At 43.0% G+C, this 16,717-nt stretch overlaps 2 protein-coding genes across 4 annotated transcripts in view; one reads left to right on the top strand and one right to left on the bottom strand.

Moving 5' to 3' along the window:
* The window catches only part of vps37a (VPS37A subunit of ESCRT-I), a 34,322-nt gene extending 33,749 nt beyond the window's left edge, over window positions 1–573 (bottom strand). For both annotated transcript variants that reach the window (XM_073064589.1, XM_073064590.1), the window contains exon 1: window positions 345–573. In XM_073064589.1, the coding sequence (XP_072920690.1) occupies window positions 345–457 (113 nt within the window). In that variant the 5' untranslated portion in view covers window positions 458–573. The remainder of the gene's footprint in view (window positions 1–344) is intronic.
* A 176-nt stretch (window positions 574–749) lies between these two features.
* Window positions 750–16,717, top strand: part of LOC140737859 (CCR4-NOT transcription complex subunit 7) — a 46,414-nt gene continuing 30,446 nt past the window's right edge. For both annotated transcript variants that reach the window (XM_073064591.1, XM_073064592.1), the window contains exons 1-2: window positions 750–877; window positions 13,434–13,656. In XM_073064591.1, coding sequence (XP_072920692.1) covers window positions 13,540–13,656 — 117 coding nt within the window. In that variant the 5' untranslated portion in view covers window positions 750–877; window positions 13,434–13,539. The remainder of the gene's footprint in view (window positions 878–13,433; window positions 13,657–16,717) is intronic.

The raw sequence follows: 16,717 nt of genomic DNA on the forward strand, positions 1-16,717 counted from the left end.
GAGACAAGCTTTTCAATGTATCTTGGAACATATTGACATTCATAAACTAATATCAATATGGAAGCAATACTTACAAAACACACACAAGATACCTTTCCTAGAATTAATACTCTACCCCGATAAAAAAATAAATAGGCCGGCAGAGCCAGGGTGAATTCCTTTCTTATCATACATAGCCAAATAATCTACAGGGATGCGACAGACCCGGCTCGATCGCTTTATTAACACATCCGTATATTACCATCCTGTAGCATTTGAAATATTAAGACGCAACACGCAGGTTTGCAGAGATATTCTCGATGTCAACTTTATGACAAGGTGGACGAACAGCTCTGCACACTCACCCACTGTGCGAGCTCTTCACCGACTCGATCTGCCGCTGGCGCTGTTGCTGTAAGTTAGTGAGAGGCGGCAGGTGGCCGCCGCCGCCCTTTGACACCGGGAAAATCCAGCTCATTGCTGCCGAGAGTTCAGGGCAGCCGAGTCGGGGGCATTAATCCAGACGGCCGATCATTTGCCAGCTGTGAGGGCGAGAGCGATCCAACGGCCGTCGCCACACGGGCAGAGATGTGCACTACGTCACCCCGACCGGCATTACGTCGCAACCCCTCTCCCGTCCGAACCACACCACATCCCTCCAGATTTACCAGCATTTTAAAAACCTAATTCATACTCGTTTGGACGGTAACTTTTTGAAATTGCGTGTTTTTGAATAAAATAGCCTGCTGAGTTGAAAGGTTAGTACGCACGATTCGGTGACGTCAGGGGTGCGCGGCGGCTGTAATGGAGGATGCGAGCGAGGTACTGAGACAGTGAGGAGACGGGCTCGTATTTTAATGGTTCAAGAGGTCTTAGAGCCCGCTCCCGTCTGACGCAGGTAAAGCCAACGTCCTACGGATGACAACTTTTATAAAAATTATAAATTTGCGTTCACAACCAGTAGAGTTTCTGGTATGTTTTTTTGTTTGTGGTGCTCAGTTCCAGTAGAAACACCGAATTTCCCCTTCACCAGACAGTGGATCTCTGAATTTATAACAAGCATTTTCTCTTTTAAAAGCTTGATTTTTTTTAACCCTAATCTGTTATTAAATATAGTCAAGTAGATCAAAAGTGCTGTGTGTTTCCGCCGGTACACACATGACTCCTGTATACTAGGCACGAATTTACAACAAAGTTAATAGTTTACTTAGCGAGGCAGAATGGGTGCTAGGTACTTTTTAAAATAAGCTACACCGATTGAGTTTTCAAACATCACGCACCCACTGTCAACACCTAAAGCAAAAAAAAAAAACAATTTGCGTGAATGAGGGTTGATCAGTTATCTAAATAAAGTTCATTTACACGAGTCAGTTTGATGACGATAAGGATAAAATTCAGCTCTGTAATGAAGAATGCCCTGTAATGAAGATTTTGTGTGCAACATGTCCAGTAGTGTATGGCAATGCTTTCCTTGCGCCATTGAGTAGCATTAAGTAAAGTGCACGTATAACTGTTGCAACTTGTTTGTATTATTTATTGATTTCTCACCTAATTTGGAAGTTGTTTGGCTCTTTGACTATTGTATCAAGAGGTTAAACTTGTTTATATCCTATTGGTACTTCCAGGCACTTTGTAAACTGCAAACTAATTATATAGAAATGATTTCAAACTGAAATGATAGAAACTTTTTTACAGTTTTTGTTGCTGTAACAAAGTAATCAGCAATCTATATGTAATAATTGTTTTCTGAAATGTTTTTCTTGTATGTACTCATCTCCAATACATTTCTGGGGATGTGTCCGTACAAGAAAAACATTTTTGTTTTGAATTGAATTGAATTTACTTTATTACTTAGATCCGTCATATACATGAGTGAAAATCTTTACGTTATGTCTCCGCTAAATATGCAATGCGCAATTTATAGTAGTTTTAATAAATAGTATGTACAAGAGGACAGTCAATATAATATAGAAATATAATTGTATCAGCATGAATTAATCAGTCTGATGGCCTAGTGGCAGAAGCTGTCCCAGAGCCTGTTGGTCCTGGCTTTTATGCTGCAGTACCATTTCCTGGATTGTTGCAGCTGGAACAGTTTGGGGTTGGTGTGATTTAGGTCCCCAATGATCCTGCCAGCTCTTTTTACACACCTGTCTTTGTAAACGTCCTGAATACTGGGAAGTTCACAACTACAGATGCGCTGGGTTGTCTACACCACTCTCTGCAGAGTCCTGCGACTGAGTGAAGTACAGTTCCCATACCAGGCAGTGACACAGCCAGTCAGGATGCTCTCAATTGTGCCCTTAGAAAGTTGATTATATTTTAAAGCTTTATTATATATTTCATTCATCCATGCTTAAAATACAAAGTTTTTGTTTCAAGCATGGTTGGTTTGCAACACCTGAATATTAAATCAAGTTGCAAATGAACTTAATGCTAACACTTTACCATTCCATTTGGATAGTTTGTGGATAGGGTTACTCACTGAATTGCACATATTTTAAAAAATATTTTTCTTCAGACATTTGTTCTGGGTGAACTTGATATCACTTCTAAAAATTTTTTTTCTGCGGTTTTGTTCCTAAGCTATTGATAATGCCTGCTAGCTCATCGTTTATTGAACAGCTCTAATTGTTCTTGCTTGGATTTGATGGAATGAAGGGAAACAATTTGCAGGGCTTTATGGAGAGTGACTTGCTGGATGCCTGCTTTGATGGTTTGAGAATTCTGTGATACTTTTAGTCAGTGTGAAGAAGGGGCTTTCAGTGTTGTTGGGGATCCATTGCAAAGATGACTTGCTTCAATCTCTACAAAATGATTGCATTCATCTTTTTTAAGCCCACTTGCAGCTGATCCGATCTCAATCCTTTACCATGTTTGATTTGTATGTTGTACTGTTGCTTGTCCTCGGAATGTTCACTCTTCATTAATTCATCCCATCCAAAACTGTGTTTATTGATATAAAATTCTTCTCTTGCGTAAATCTTCCACTGGGAAACTTTGCTACTCCTGACCTTTTTACTTTCTACAATCCACTGTGTTGCTCCAGCTGTGGTCAGTGGTTAAGGAGTTGGAGCTGGATGAATTCCGGACACTCGAGAAGCTGAGGGGTTATTAGACAGGACATTCTGGGGAGGTAGTTACACCCAAGGTGCAGGACACAGGTAAATGAATGACTGTCAGGAAGGTGAAAAGGGGATAGGCCGCCTGTACAGAATACTCCTGTGGCCATTCTTCTCAAAAACAGGTATACAGCATTGGATACTGTTTGGGGGGGGGGGAAGAAATGACGTAGCAGAGGAAAGCTACAGTGGTCAGGTGACTCAGAAAGGGGAGGGAGGGGAGAAGAGGTGAGCTGTAGTCATAGGGGATTCATTGGTTAGGAGACAGGAGTTTCTATGGATGAGAATGAGATCCCCAGATGGTATATTACCTTCCAGGTGCTGGGGTCAGGGACATCTCAGATCAAGTCCACAGTATTCTTGTGGGAGGGTGTGTAGCCAGAGGTCATGTTTTTTGCCATTGCCAATTATGTGGGTAGGAGGGGTGATGAAGTACAACAAAGTGAGTTCAGGAAGTTAGGTGCTAAGTTAAAGGGCAAACTCCAGGGTTGTGGTCTCAGGATTGCTACCCATGTCATGTGCTAGAGAGGCTAGAAATAGGAAGGTCGTACAGTTTAACACGTGGCTAAGGAGATGGTGCAGGATGGAAGGCTTCAGACTTTTGGATCATTGGGCTCTCTTGTAGGCAGGGGTTCCCAACCTTTTTTATGCCAAGGGGCCTGTGTTCCCCAGCTTGGGAACCTCTGCTTGCAGGGTAAGTGGGAACTATACAGAAGGGATGGTTTGCACCAGAACTGGAGGGGGGCTAATAGCCTCGCAGGAAGGTTTGCTATTGCTGTACTGGGTGGGGGGGGGGGTGGCTGGAGTAGTTTAAAATAGAGTTGCAGGGGAGGATGGGAGCCAGAATGCCAGAATGGATAGTGGAGTGGCTGTGGAGAAAGATGTTGTTAAGCCTACATATACAAAGTCAAGAATTGAAAGGATGAGAATGGTGGGACGAATGATTTGAGCTGTGTATCTTTCAGTGCATGGAGTATTGTAGGAAAGGCAGGTGAGCTTGGGGCATGGATCAGCATATGGAATTATGACATTATAGCCATTAGTGAGACTTGCTTGCAGGAAGGGCAGGACAGGCAGCTCACTTTCTGGGTTCCATTGTTATAGATGTGATAGAGTGGGAGCGCGTGTGTGTCTGTGTATATGTATATAGTGTTTGTTTGTGTGTGTGTGTGTGTGTGTATATACTTCAGTTGTCCATCAGAATCCGATGATGACATCCACTCCTTTAACGGTGAGATCTTTGATGACTACACGGTCCTATCCTGGACCCACAAGCTCTATTGCAGGTGGGACATGTATATGTGGTAGTGATGACAACCATGGCTGCATTTCTCCTGGCTCTCTTCTGCTGTCTTCTGGTTGTTCTTTCCATCTCCAGAATACGAACCCCATCCCTACACAGCTGTCACCAAGTGTTACAGTCAGCAGCAGTGATGTAGCTGGCCGTATAACATTCTGTAGGGGAGCCAACATGCGGGCATCCTTATCACATGCCCCAGCCACTGCAACTGACGCTGGATGATCATGGCCTCTATACTTCTGCAGTTGGTCTTTACTAGTATTTCAGTGTGAGGCACCCGCTCACGCCAGGTAATTCCCAGGATGCGCTGAAGGCAGCTTATGTAGAAATGCTCCAAGGACTTGATGTGACGGCTGTAGGTTACCCAAGCTTCACAGCCATAAAGGAGGGTGGTGACACAGACTGCTTGGTATATGGCGACCTTTGTGGAGGGATGAAGGCTCCTGTTCTGAAAGACTCTGCGTCGAAGTCTCCCGAAGGCAGCTGATGCCTGTTTAATGCAGCTCTGGATGTCATTGTCAATGCCGCTATCCTCAGAGAGAATGCTCCCCAGATATTTGAAAGATGGCACTATTGACAGCTTTTCATCACCAACAGTGAAGGCAGGTAGGGTGTGTGGGACACAGATACTCCATTGGCAAATCACTTCTGTCTTGGTGGTATTGACGGTCAACCCCATCCTGCTGTACGCTCTCACCGCCACAATAAAGACAGTCTGAAGATCCTCCGGTGTATGGGCCACAAGAGCACAGTCATCTGCATACTGCAGCTCCAGGACCCGTTCTCTGTGGAGTTTTGTGGTTGCGTGAAGCCTCCTGATGTTAAAGAGGACATGCACGCGCACGCACACACGCACACGCACACACACACACACACAAACCCCCCCCGATATTTCAGGCTCCCATGATGTTCCAGCTTTCAAAATTGGTGAGGATTTGGGTTGCCCACAGTGCCGCCCCTGAAGACACGTCTTCCAGGCTGCTGCAGGAAATATCGAACTGCCAGGCCACACGGCCGGTGCCAGGAACCACCATTTGTGGAGAACACACACGAGGAAATCTGCAGATGCTGGAAATTCAAACAACAACATACACAAAATGCTGGTGGAACACAGCAGGCCAGGCAGTATCTATAGGGAGAAGCGCTGTCGACATTTCGGGCCGAGACCCTTCGTCAGGACTAACTGAAAGGAAAGATAGTAAGAGATTTGAAAGTAGTGGGGGGAGGGGGAAATGCAAAATGATAGGAGAAGACGGGAGGGGGTGGGATGAAGCTAAGAGCTGGAAAGGTGATTGGCGAAAGTGATACAGAGCTGGAGAAGGGAAAGGATCATGGGACAGGAGGCCTCAGGAGAAAGAAAGGGGGGGAAGCACCAGAGGGAGATGGAGAACAGGCAAACAACTAAATATGTCAGGGATGGGGTAAGAAGGGGAGGAGGGGCATTAACAGAAGTTAGGGAAGTCAATGTTCATGCCATCAGGTTGGGGGCTACCCAGCCAGTATATAAGGTGTTGTTCCTCCAACCTGAGTTTGGATTCATTTTGACAATAGAGGAAACCATGGATAGACATATCAGAATGGGAATGGGATGTGGAATTAAAATGTGTGGCCACTGGGAGATCCTGCTTTTTCTGGCGGACCGAGCATAGGTGTTCAGCGAAACGGTCTCCCAGTCTGCGTTGGGTCTCATCAATATATATAAAAGGCCACACCGGGAGCACTGGACGCAGTATACCACACCAGCCGACTCACAGGTGAAGTGTCGCCTCACCTGGAAGGACTGTCTGGGGCCCTGAATGGTGGTGAGGGAGGAAGTGTAAGGGCAGGTGTAGCACTTGTTCTGTTTACAAGGATAAGTGCCAGGAGGGAGATCGGTGGGAAGGGATGGGGGGGGACGAGTGGACTAGGGAGTCATGTAGGGAGCGATCCCTGCGAAAAGCAGAAAGGGGGGGAGGGAAAAATGTGTTTGGTGGTGGGATCACATTGGAGGTGGCGGAAGTTATGGAGAATTATACATTGGACCTGGAGGCTGGTGGGGTGGTAGGTAAGGACAAGGGGAACCCTATCCCGAGTGGGGTGGCGGGTGGATGGGGTGAGGGCAGATGTGCAGGAAATGGGAGAGATGCGTTTGAGAGCAGAGTTGATGGTGGACGAAGGGAAGCCCCTTTGTTTAAAAAAGGAAGACACCTCCTTCGTCCTGGAATGAAAAGCCTCATCCTGAGAGCAGATGCGGCGGAGACGGAGGAATTGTGAGAAGGGGATAGCCTTTTTGCAAGGGACGGATGGGAAGAGGAATAGTCCAGGTAGCTGTGAGAGTCTGTAGGCTTATAGTAGATATCAGTAGATAGGCCGTCTCCAGAGATGGAGACAGAAAGATCAAGAAAGGGGAGGGAGGTGTCGGAAATGAACCAGGTAAATTTGAGGGCAGGGTGAAAGTTGGAGGTAAAGTTAATGAAGTCGACGAGCTCAGCATGCGTGCAATTGGCAGCGCTAATGCAGTCTTCGATGTAGCGAAGGAAAAGAGGGGGATGGATACCGGTATAGACTTGGAACATGGACTGTTCCACAAAGCCAACAAAAAGGCAGGCATAACTGGGACCCATATGGGTGCCCATGGCTACACCCTTGGTTTGCAGGAAGTGGGAGGAGCCAAAGGAGAAATGATTGAGAGTAAGAACTAATTCCGCTAGACGGAATTTGTGGAGAACCGTAGTTTGAACTGTAGATCATAGGCTCTGACAGAATCCTAGCAACCTTGAAAAGAAAGGCATAGAATGGAAGAATAAGCTGTTTTGTGGATGATGTAGAAGAAGTTGTCTGGGTCTACAAAAATCCATGGCACCAACTTTTTAAATATTTTTAACATGAGCTTGTGAGAGTAGATGATTTTAACTTTCCACATTATCTGGGACTCCCATATTTCAAGAGGGCTGGATGGGAAAGAGTTTGTGTTCAGGAAGTTTCCAGAATCAGAATCAGGTTTAATATCACTGGCAATATGCTGTGAAATTTGTTGTTTTGCACTAGCAATACATTGCAATCCATAATAAAAACTGTCAGTTACATAAAGAATTATGTGTTAAGTAGTGCAGAAAGAGAAAACATAAAATAGTGAGGTAGTGTTCATGGGTTCAATGTCCATTCAGAAATCTGATGACATAGGGAAAGAAACTATTCCTGAATCATTGAGTGTGTCTTCAGGCTCCTGTACTTCCTCCCTGATGGTAGCAATGAGAAGAGGGCATACATGAGGACACAGAAGTCCCAAAGGGACTGTGATACTAGATATCCTATCAGGGAATGAGACAGGGCAGCTGACAGAAGGGGAACACATGGCATCTAGTGATTATAGTGCCATTAGTTTCAAGGTAATTATGGAAAAGGATAGGTCTGGTATTCAGATTAAGGTTCTAAATTGGAGAAGGGCCAACTTTTATGGTAACAGAAACGATCTGGCAAGTGTAGATTGAGACTGGTTGTTTTCTAGCAAAAGTGTACCTGGTAAGTGGGAGGCCTTCAAAAGTGAAATTTGGAGAGTACGGACTTTGTACGTTTCTGTCTGAATAAAAGGCATATTAGGTGTGTTCAGGAAGGTTTCTTGACACAATATGTAGATAAGCCTAGAAGAGGAGAGACTGTACTTGATTTGGTATTGGGAAATTAACCTGGTCAGGTGTCAGATCTCTCAGTTGAAGAGCATTTTGGAGATAGTGATCATAATTCTATCTTCTTTACAATAGCATTGGAGAGAGATAGGAACAGACAAGTTAGGAAAGTGTTTAATTGGAGTAAGGGGAATTATGAAGCTTTCAGGCAGGAACTTGGAAGCTTAAATTGGGAACAGATGTTCTCAGGGAAAGGTACGGAAGAAATGTGGCGAATGTTCAGGGGATATTTATGTGGAATTCTGCATAGGTACATTCCAATGAGACAGGGAAGTTATGGTAGGGTACAGGAACCATGGTGTACAAAGGCTGTAGTAAATCTAGTCAAGAAGAAACGAAAAGCTTACAAAAGGTTGAGAGAGCAAGGTAATGTTAGAGATATAGAAGATTATAAGGCTAACAGGAAGGAGCTTAAGAAGGAAATTAGGAGAGCCAGAAGGGGCCATGAGAAGGCCTTGGTGGGCAGGATTAAGGAAAACCCCAAGGCATTCTACAAGTATGTGAAGAGCAAAATGATAATACGTGAAAGAATAGGACTTAACGAGTGTGACAGTGGGAAAGTGTGTTTGGAACCGGAGGAAATAGCAGAGGTACTTAATGAATACTTTCCTTCAGTATTCACTATGGAAAAAGATCTTAGTGATGACTTGCAGCAGACTGAAAAGCTTCAGCATGTAGATATTAAGAAAGAGCGATGTGCTGGAGCTTTTGGAAAGCATCAAGTTGGATAAGTCACTGGGACAGGATAAGATGTACTCCAGGCTACTGTGGGAGTTGAGGGAGGAGATTGCTGAGCCTCTGGCGATGGATCCTTGCATCATCAATGGGGACGGGAGAGGTTCCGGAGGATTGGAGGGTTGCGGATGTTGTTCCTTTATTCAAGAAAGGGAGTAGAGGTAGCCCAGGAAATTATAGACCAGTGGGTCTTACTTTAGTGGTTGGTAAGTTGATGGATAAGATCCTGAGAGGCAGGATTTATGAATATTTGGGGGGGTATGTATGACTAGGAATAGTTAGCATGGCTTTGTCAAGGGCAAGTCATGCCTTACAAACCTGATTGAATTTTTTGAGGATGTGACTAAACACATTGATGAAGGAAGAGCAGTAGATGTATATGGATTTCAGCAAGGCATTTGATAAGGTACCCCATGCAAAGCTTATTGAGGAAGTAAGGAGGCATGGGATCCAAGGGGACATTGCTTTGTGGATCCAGAATTGGCTTGCCCACAGAAGGCAAAGAGTGGTTGTTGACAGGTCATATTTTGCATGGAGGTTGGTGACCAGTGGTGTGCCTCAGGGATCTGTTCTGTGACCCTTACTCTTCGTGATTTTTATAAATGACTTGGATGAGGAAGTGGAGGGATGGGTTAGAAAGTTTGCTGATGACACAAAGGTTGGAGGTGTTGTGGATAGTTTGGAGGACTGTCAGAGGTTACAGCGGGTTACATAGGATGCAAAACTGGGCTGAGAAGTGGCAGATGGAGTTCAACCCAGATAAGTATGAAGTGGTTCATTTTGGTAGGTCAAATATGATGGCAGAATATAGTATTAATGGTAAGACTCTTGGCAGTGTGGAGGATCAGAGGGATCTTGGGGTCCGAGTCCATAGGAAGCTCAAAGCAGCTGCGCAGGTTGACTCTGTGGTTAAGAAGGCATACGGTGTATTGGCCTTCATTAATCGTGGAATTGAATTTAGGAGCTGAGAGGTAATGTTGCAGCTGCATAGGACCCTGGTCAGACCCCACTTGGAATACTGTGCTCAGTTCTGGTCACCTCACTACAGGAAGGATGTGGAAGCCATAGAGAGGGTGGAGAGGGGATTTACAAGGATGTTGCCTGGATTGGGGAGCATGCCTTATGAGAATAGGTTGAGTGAACTCAGCCTTTTCTCCTTGGAGTGACGGAGGGTGAGAGGTGACCTGATAGAGGTGTATAAGATGATGAGAGGCATTGGTTGTGTGGATAGTCAGAGGCTTTTTCCCTGGGCTGAAATGACTACCACAAGAGGGTACAGGTTTACAAATACAAATACTTTATTGTCACCAAACAATTGATACTAGAGCGTACAATCATCACAGTGATACTTGTTTGTGCGCTTCGTGCTCCCTGAGGTACAAATCGAAGTAAATATAATAAAAATTTAAATTATAAATCATAATTAGAAAATAGAAAAGGGAATGTATGGTAGTGCAAGTCAGGTTGGGATATTTGGAAGGTACGGCCCAGATCCGGGTCAGGATCTGTTCAGCAGTCTTATCACAGTTGGAAAGAAGGTGTTCCCAAATCTGGCCATACGAATCTTCAAGCTCCTGAACCTTCTCCCAGAGGGAAGTGGGACAAAAAGTGTGTTGGCGGGCTACGTCTTGTCCTTGATTATCTTGGCAGCACTGCTCCGACAGCATGTGGTGTAAAGTGAGTCCATGGATGGAAGATTGGTTTGTGCGATGTGCTGGGCTAGGTTCACGAGCTTCTGCAGCTTCTTTCGGTTTTGGACGGGACAACGTCCATACCAGGTTGTGATGCACCCTGGAAGAATGCTTTCTACGGTGCACCTATAAAAATTATTGAGGGTTTTAGGGGACAGGCCAAATATCAGCTTGGTTAAAAAAGGTGTTGGGCCTTCTTGGCAGTGGACTCTGCTTGGTTATTCACCCCGAGGAACTTAAAGCTGTTCCACCTGCACACCACCGATGTAGATGGGGTCGTGCAGTCCGCTACTCTTTCTGAAGTCAACAACCAATTCCCTCATCTTGCTGAAGTTATTGTCTTTGCACCATGCGCCAGGTTCTTAATTTCCTCTCTGTACTCAGACTCATCATTACCCAAGATGGGGCCTACAATTGTGGTGTCATCACCAAACTTATATATTGAGTTTGTTGGAAACTTGGCTGCACAATTATGGGTGTACAGTGAGTGCAGTAGGGGGCTGAGTACACAGCCTTGTGGGGCACCGGTGCTCAGAGTGATTGTAGAGGAGAGCTTGTCCCCTATTTTTACAGCCTGGGTCCTGTCCGTGAGGAAGTTGAAGATCCAGCTGCAGATCTGAGTGTTGAGACCCAGGTTCCAGAGCTTAGGAATCAGTTTATTTGGAATGATGGTATTAAAGGCAGAGCTGTAGTCAATGAAAAGGAGCCTTACATATGCGTCTTTATTCTCCAGGTGTTCTAAGGAGGTATGTAGTGCCAGAGAGATGGCATCTGCCGTTGACCTGTTGCTCCAGTAGGCGAATTGCAAAGCGTCAAGGTTGACCAGTAGGTTATTGTTGATGTGTGCCATAACCAATTGCTCGAAGCACTTCATAGCAATTGATGTTAGAGCCGCAGGTCAGTGGTCATTCAGGCATGCCACCTTGCTTTTCTTCGGCACTGGGATTATCATTGCCTTCTTAAAACACGAGGGGATCTTAGATTGAAGCAGGGAGCAGTTTAAGATGTCAGCAAACACTCCAGCTAGCTCACTTGCACGGTGAACAGTGACTGGAGAACCCGTCCCGGGATGCCATCTGGGCCTGTCGCCTTCCTTGGATTTATCTTCAGAAAGGCTCTTCTAACATCTTCCTCGGTGACGATGAATCTTGATGCCACCAGGTCCGGTTCATCCAGAGGGGGTGGGACGCTCCTCTTCTGTTCGAATCTTGCGTAGAATATGTTAAGTTCATCAGGAAGAGAAGCGCTACAGTTATTGATATTCTGTATGACAGAATATGACAAATAACAGAGGTGCAAAATACAAAAGAGAAAAAAAGAAATAATAATAAATAAGCAACAGATATTGAAAATATGAGCTGGAGATTCCTTGAAGATGAGTCCTTGGGTTGTGGGAAAGCTCAGTGATGCGGTGTGTGAAGTTGAGTGAAGTTATTCCCTCTGGTTCAAGAGCCTGATGGCTGAAGGGTTGCTAAACCTAGTGATGTGGGTCCTGAGGCTCTTGTACCACCTTCCTGATGGCAGCAGCTAGAAGAGAGCATGGCCTGGGTGTTGATGCTGCTTTTCTGCACCAGCACTCCATGTGGATGTGTTCAATGATGGGGAGGGCTTTACCTGTGATGGACTGTGTCATATCCACTATTTTTTGTAGGACTTTCCTTTCAAGGGCATTGTTGTTTCCATACCAGGGAAGTCTTCAGAAAGTTGCTCCTCCGTTTTATTTGCAGTCATCACCTACCCTGCAATTCGCCTTTTCCAAAATCTTCCTTATTGAAGTGCTAAACTTTGCACTATCTTACAATTTTCTTCTTCCAAGTAGTTAGTTAGCCACCCCACCCCACCCATCTGTTACCCCTGTCTCTGAACTGCACTATAAGCATTTTAAGCCACTTTTATAATGCTGGTTACATTGTAATACTGTGGATTCTGTCAATTGGCACAATACCTTTTGGCCCAATTAAGCAGCCCCAATTAGGCAAAGTTTCATGGAAATAGTTAAAAATGTATAAAATAGATAACACGACTGAACCTGCAGATGCTGGAAATGAATAAAAAACACAAAATGCTGGCAGAACTCAGCAGGCCAGACAGCATCTATGGGAGGAGGTAATAACGACGTTTCGGGCCGAAACCCTTCATCAAACACTCCTGATGAAGGGTTTCGGGCCGAAACGTCGTCACTACCTCCTCCCATAGATGCTGTCTGGCCTGCTGAGTTCTGCCAGCATTTTGTGTTTTTTATAAAATAGATAAACTGAGTAACAAATTATGTATTTAAGTGAAATACCAAATAAATTAGAATACTACCAATACTGCTACAGTACTATAAAAACTGTGTATTAGTTCTGAATAGTTATTGATGGAGGAATGCATTCAGTGTATGCTGATGTATTATTTTAATTGACTGTAAATGAACAAAGTCAACACAGACATCTAGTGCAGATCATGGATGTCCTTCAAAGTGTTTTCTATGATTGCATCTTCCAGTTCTTCCTTTTCATTGTAATATTTAAGATGGTTGTTGATACCTTCAAATTTTTAATAATTCCTAACTTGTTGAAGTAGTGAAATTGTCTCATTTTCACTCCCAGCTGTTTCTGACATCTCCGAGTCTGAAAGCTTGAAACCAGTGAGCAAAACAGTTCTGAATTGTCTTAATGGTTTTTACTTGCCAGCTATCAGTGACAAAAATCACTGCATTTTGAATGCAAACATGCAAGTCACACTATTTAAAAACTGTTCGCTCTAATCACAATGTAATGTCTAATGGCCATACGACATGCATGTGACTGACGCGAGTTAGAAAATGTTTAGCAACATTTATTTCCCGATGCTGATCAAAGAATTACAGAAATTTAAAGTTATTACTTAAATTTTGTGCTACTACTGAAGTCCTATTTCATTTTAATGCATTCAGATTTGTTTCCTTTTTGTTTCATAGGCGTTTTTTGCAACTGGAGGTTACAGAATAAATTTGGGCATCCTGACATACAACTATCTGACCTGAAAGAATAGTGCTTTAATGAAGGCTAGTTGAACTTGGCAACATGCCAGCAGCAACAGTGGATCACAGCCAAAGAATCTGTGAGGTCTGGGCTTGTAACCTGGATGAAGAGATGAAGAGAATACGTCAAGTAATTCGGAAATTCAACTATGTTGCAATGGTAAATCAGATACTTGGTTTTGTTTCAGTTTTTAAGGTTTACATTTAGATTATGTAGTATTTAGATCCAGAATTTCCTGCAAAGCTGAAGACTATTATAGATCACTCTCATATACCTTAAGCAACTTTGTAACAAGAATTTCCTCTTTTCTGCACCTGTCGCCTTTTGCAGTCAGTTCAAAAGAATCCATAGTATCTATTGGTCTGTAGAGTTAATTGAGAGTTTGTTCACATCGATGTTTCACAAACATGCCAGGTAGCAAAAAAATGCAGTTCTTAATATTTCCTAAATATTGGCATATTTCTGTTTGATGTATGTCACCTGAGGGAATTTTAGTACAGGATTTTCCCCAGTTTATGAATGCTGGATGTATGTGAATCCTGTGCAGAGTGAGTGTTTAGGAAACCAACAGACTGTATTTGCTAGCTGCTGCATGTCTGTGGGACTTGTTTGTCTTGTTGGAACTCAGTACAGGGCAGCATTTCTAACATGCAGACTGTTTGGGTTATGAGCAGTTCATAGGAATGGAACCCTCCTATAACTTGTGTAGTTATTTTAAGGCCTCGTGGCACTCTAAGCAGTTATTATAGCTTGGGAAGATGCTGATTTTTAACCATGCACCTTGTGCAGCAAGAAAAAATATCACTTCTAAAGTTTATAATTATTTAGAATTACCATTAGTTCAGTTGATTTTTTCCTTGATTTTTGTTGTGGATGTAAAAATAAAGTTTATGCTGGAGGATTGAATTATTAAGTTATTTCTGGATTTTTATATATAAAACTTTATGCAGAAATATTGAAATTATTGTTAATTTCTTGGAGTAGTGCTGCAAACATGAATAATTTTATTACTATTAGGCCTAAATTGAAAGTCCTCGATAGAGTGGATATGGAGAGGATGTTTCCTACTGTAGAGTTGTTGAGGACCAGCGGGCACAGCCTCAGATTAGAATAAGATAAGGAATTTCTTTAGCCAGAATGTGGTGAATCAGTGGAATTAATTGCCACCGATAGCTGTGAAGGCCAGTTCATTAGGTATGTTTAAGGAAGGGGTTGATAGGCTCTTGATTGGTTGGGGCATCAAAGATTATGGGGAGAAGTCCGGAGGATGGGGTTGAGAAGGATAATAAATCAGCCATGATGGAATGGCAGAGCAGACACGATGGACAAAATGGCTTAAATCTGCTCCTGTACAGGTCTTAAGGTCTTACTACCACACAATTCAGGCTATCATTATAGTAAATCATGGAATTAATAGCCTTAGGTAATTTTCTGGTGCATTCTAAAAAAATCTTTGATTTGAAGTTTTGTTGAATTGCAACTTACATTTGGGGTTGGTTCTTTCGAAGAAAGTCAGTCTGCTTTAATTTTTTTCAGTGTGGTTTCAAAATGCTTTGTACTATCAATGTGAATTTGGCTAAATCAGATTGTGTACCTTGTAAATGTAATTTTAGGACGTATTTATGTGAGCTTTTGTCTAAACCAAAGGTATTTAAACTCCCTGGTGTGATAATTTCTATTTCTACATTGATTTGACTGTAAGGACTGGTGAGTGAGGACTGACAAGTTGTAATTTAATCTAAGCACATAGATAAATCTAGAATGGAATCACTAAATAAAAACTAACCAACCATAAATTAACTGCAGCATTAGACAATCTATAATTGTGAAGAGTTTCTCTGTCGATTTGCAGCCTAAAATGAATTACACAGTTGAGGTGGTAGAAGCAGGTATGATAGTAAAGTTTAAGATGCATTTAGCTAGACATATAAACAGCCATAAAACAAAGGGATATGGACCATATGCAGCATAGGTTATATTGCTGTCATGCTTAACACAGACATGGTGAGCTGAAGTGCCTGTTTTTGTGCTGTTCTGTTCAGTGTTCTTTCTATACTGATCCCTTTTGCCAGCATGTGGTAATTAATCATCTGTGTCTTGGTGCTTCAAGTGCTCATTTAGATGCTTGTTGAAAGTTGTGAAATTTTAATCTCCAATTCTCTCATGAATGCATTCAAAACTCCATCCACCTGAGTGGGGGAAAAAATTTCCCTCTGTATTTTTTGTCCTTTATTCTAAACCTATGTCTGATTATAAACACCTTTGCGATAGGAAAAAGTTTACTTCTGTTTACTCTGTCTAAGTTTCTCGCAGTTTTGCGTGCCTCTCTTTGGTCTTCCCTTAGTCTTCTCTGCTCCAAGGAAAACATACTGAATCTATCCAATTTTTCATCATAATTATGGCACTCCATTCCAGTCACTATCATGATGAATCTGCTCTACATACCATTTCCAGAGCAATCACATCCTTTTTATAACATGGTGACCAAAGATGCACATAATATTCCAGATGGTAAAACAGGTTCACCACTGTTTTATCAAGCTTTCCACGAATTTCCTGTTACTATATTCTATGCTGCAGCTAAAGAGGGCTGACATCCCATATGTCTTTACCATTCCACTGTGCTACAAACCTCAGGGACTGTTGTATCAAGTCCTTATGTTCCTCAATACTCACTAATGCCCAGCAATTTACTGTGTTATTTGATCTCCCAAAATGCATCACTTCACATTCAGCACCAGTAAATTTCATGTGCCATTGCTCTGCTCCTTTTCAGCTGATAATATCTCTGTAGACAGAGACTACTTCACTATCAACAGCCCTACCGATGCTTCTGCCATCTGCATATCCTCTTCATCACTATATATAAGACCATCAGATATAGGAGCAGAATTAGGCTATTTGGCCTGTAACATCTGCTCTGCCATTTCATCATGGCTGATCCAACTTTCCTCTCAGCCCCAGTCTCCTACCTTCTCCCCATGTCCCTTCATGCCCTGGCCATTTCAAAAATCTATCAATCTATCAAATATACATGAAGACTTGCTCTCCACAGCTGCCTGTGGCAAAGAATTCCAACAAATTCACTACTCTGGCTAAAGAAATTCCTCCTCATCTCTGTTCTAAAAGGACACCCATCTATTCTGAGGCTGTGTCCTCTGATCTTAGACTCTCCCACCATAAGAAGCATCCTCTCCATGTCCACTCTCATGAAGGCCTT

This window comes from Hemitrygon akajei, chromosome 13 (genome assembly GCF_048418815.1).
Source record: "Hemitrygon akajei chromosome 13, sHemAka1.3, whole genome shotgun sequence".
NCBI lineage: Eukaryota > Metazoa > Chordata > Chondrichthyes > Myliobatiformes > Dasyatidae > Hemitrygon > Hemitrygon akajei.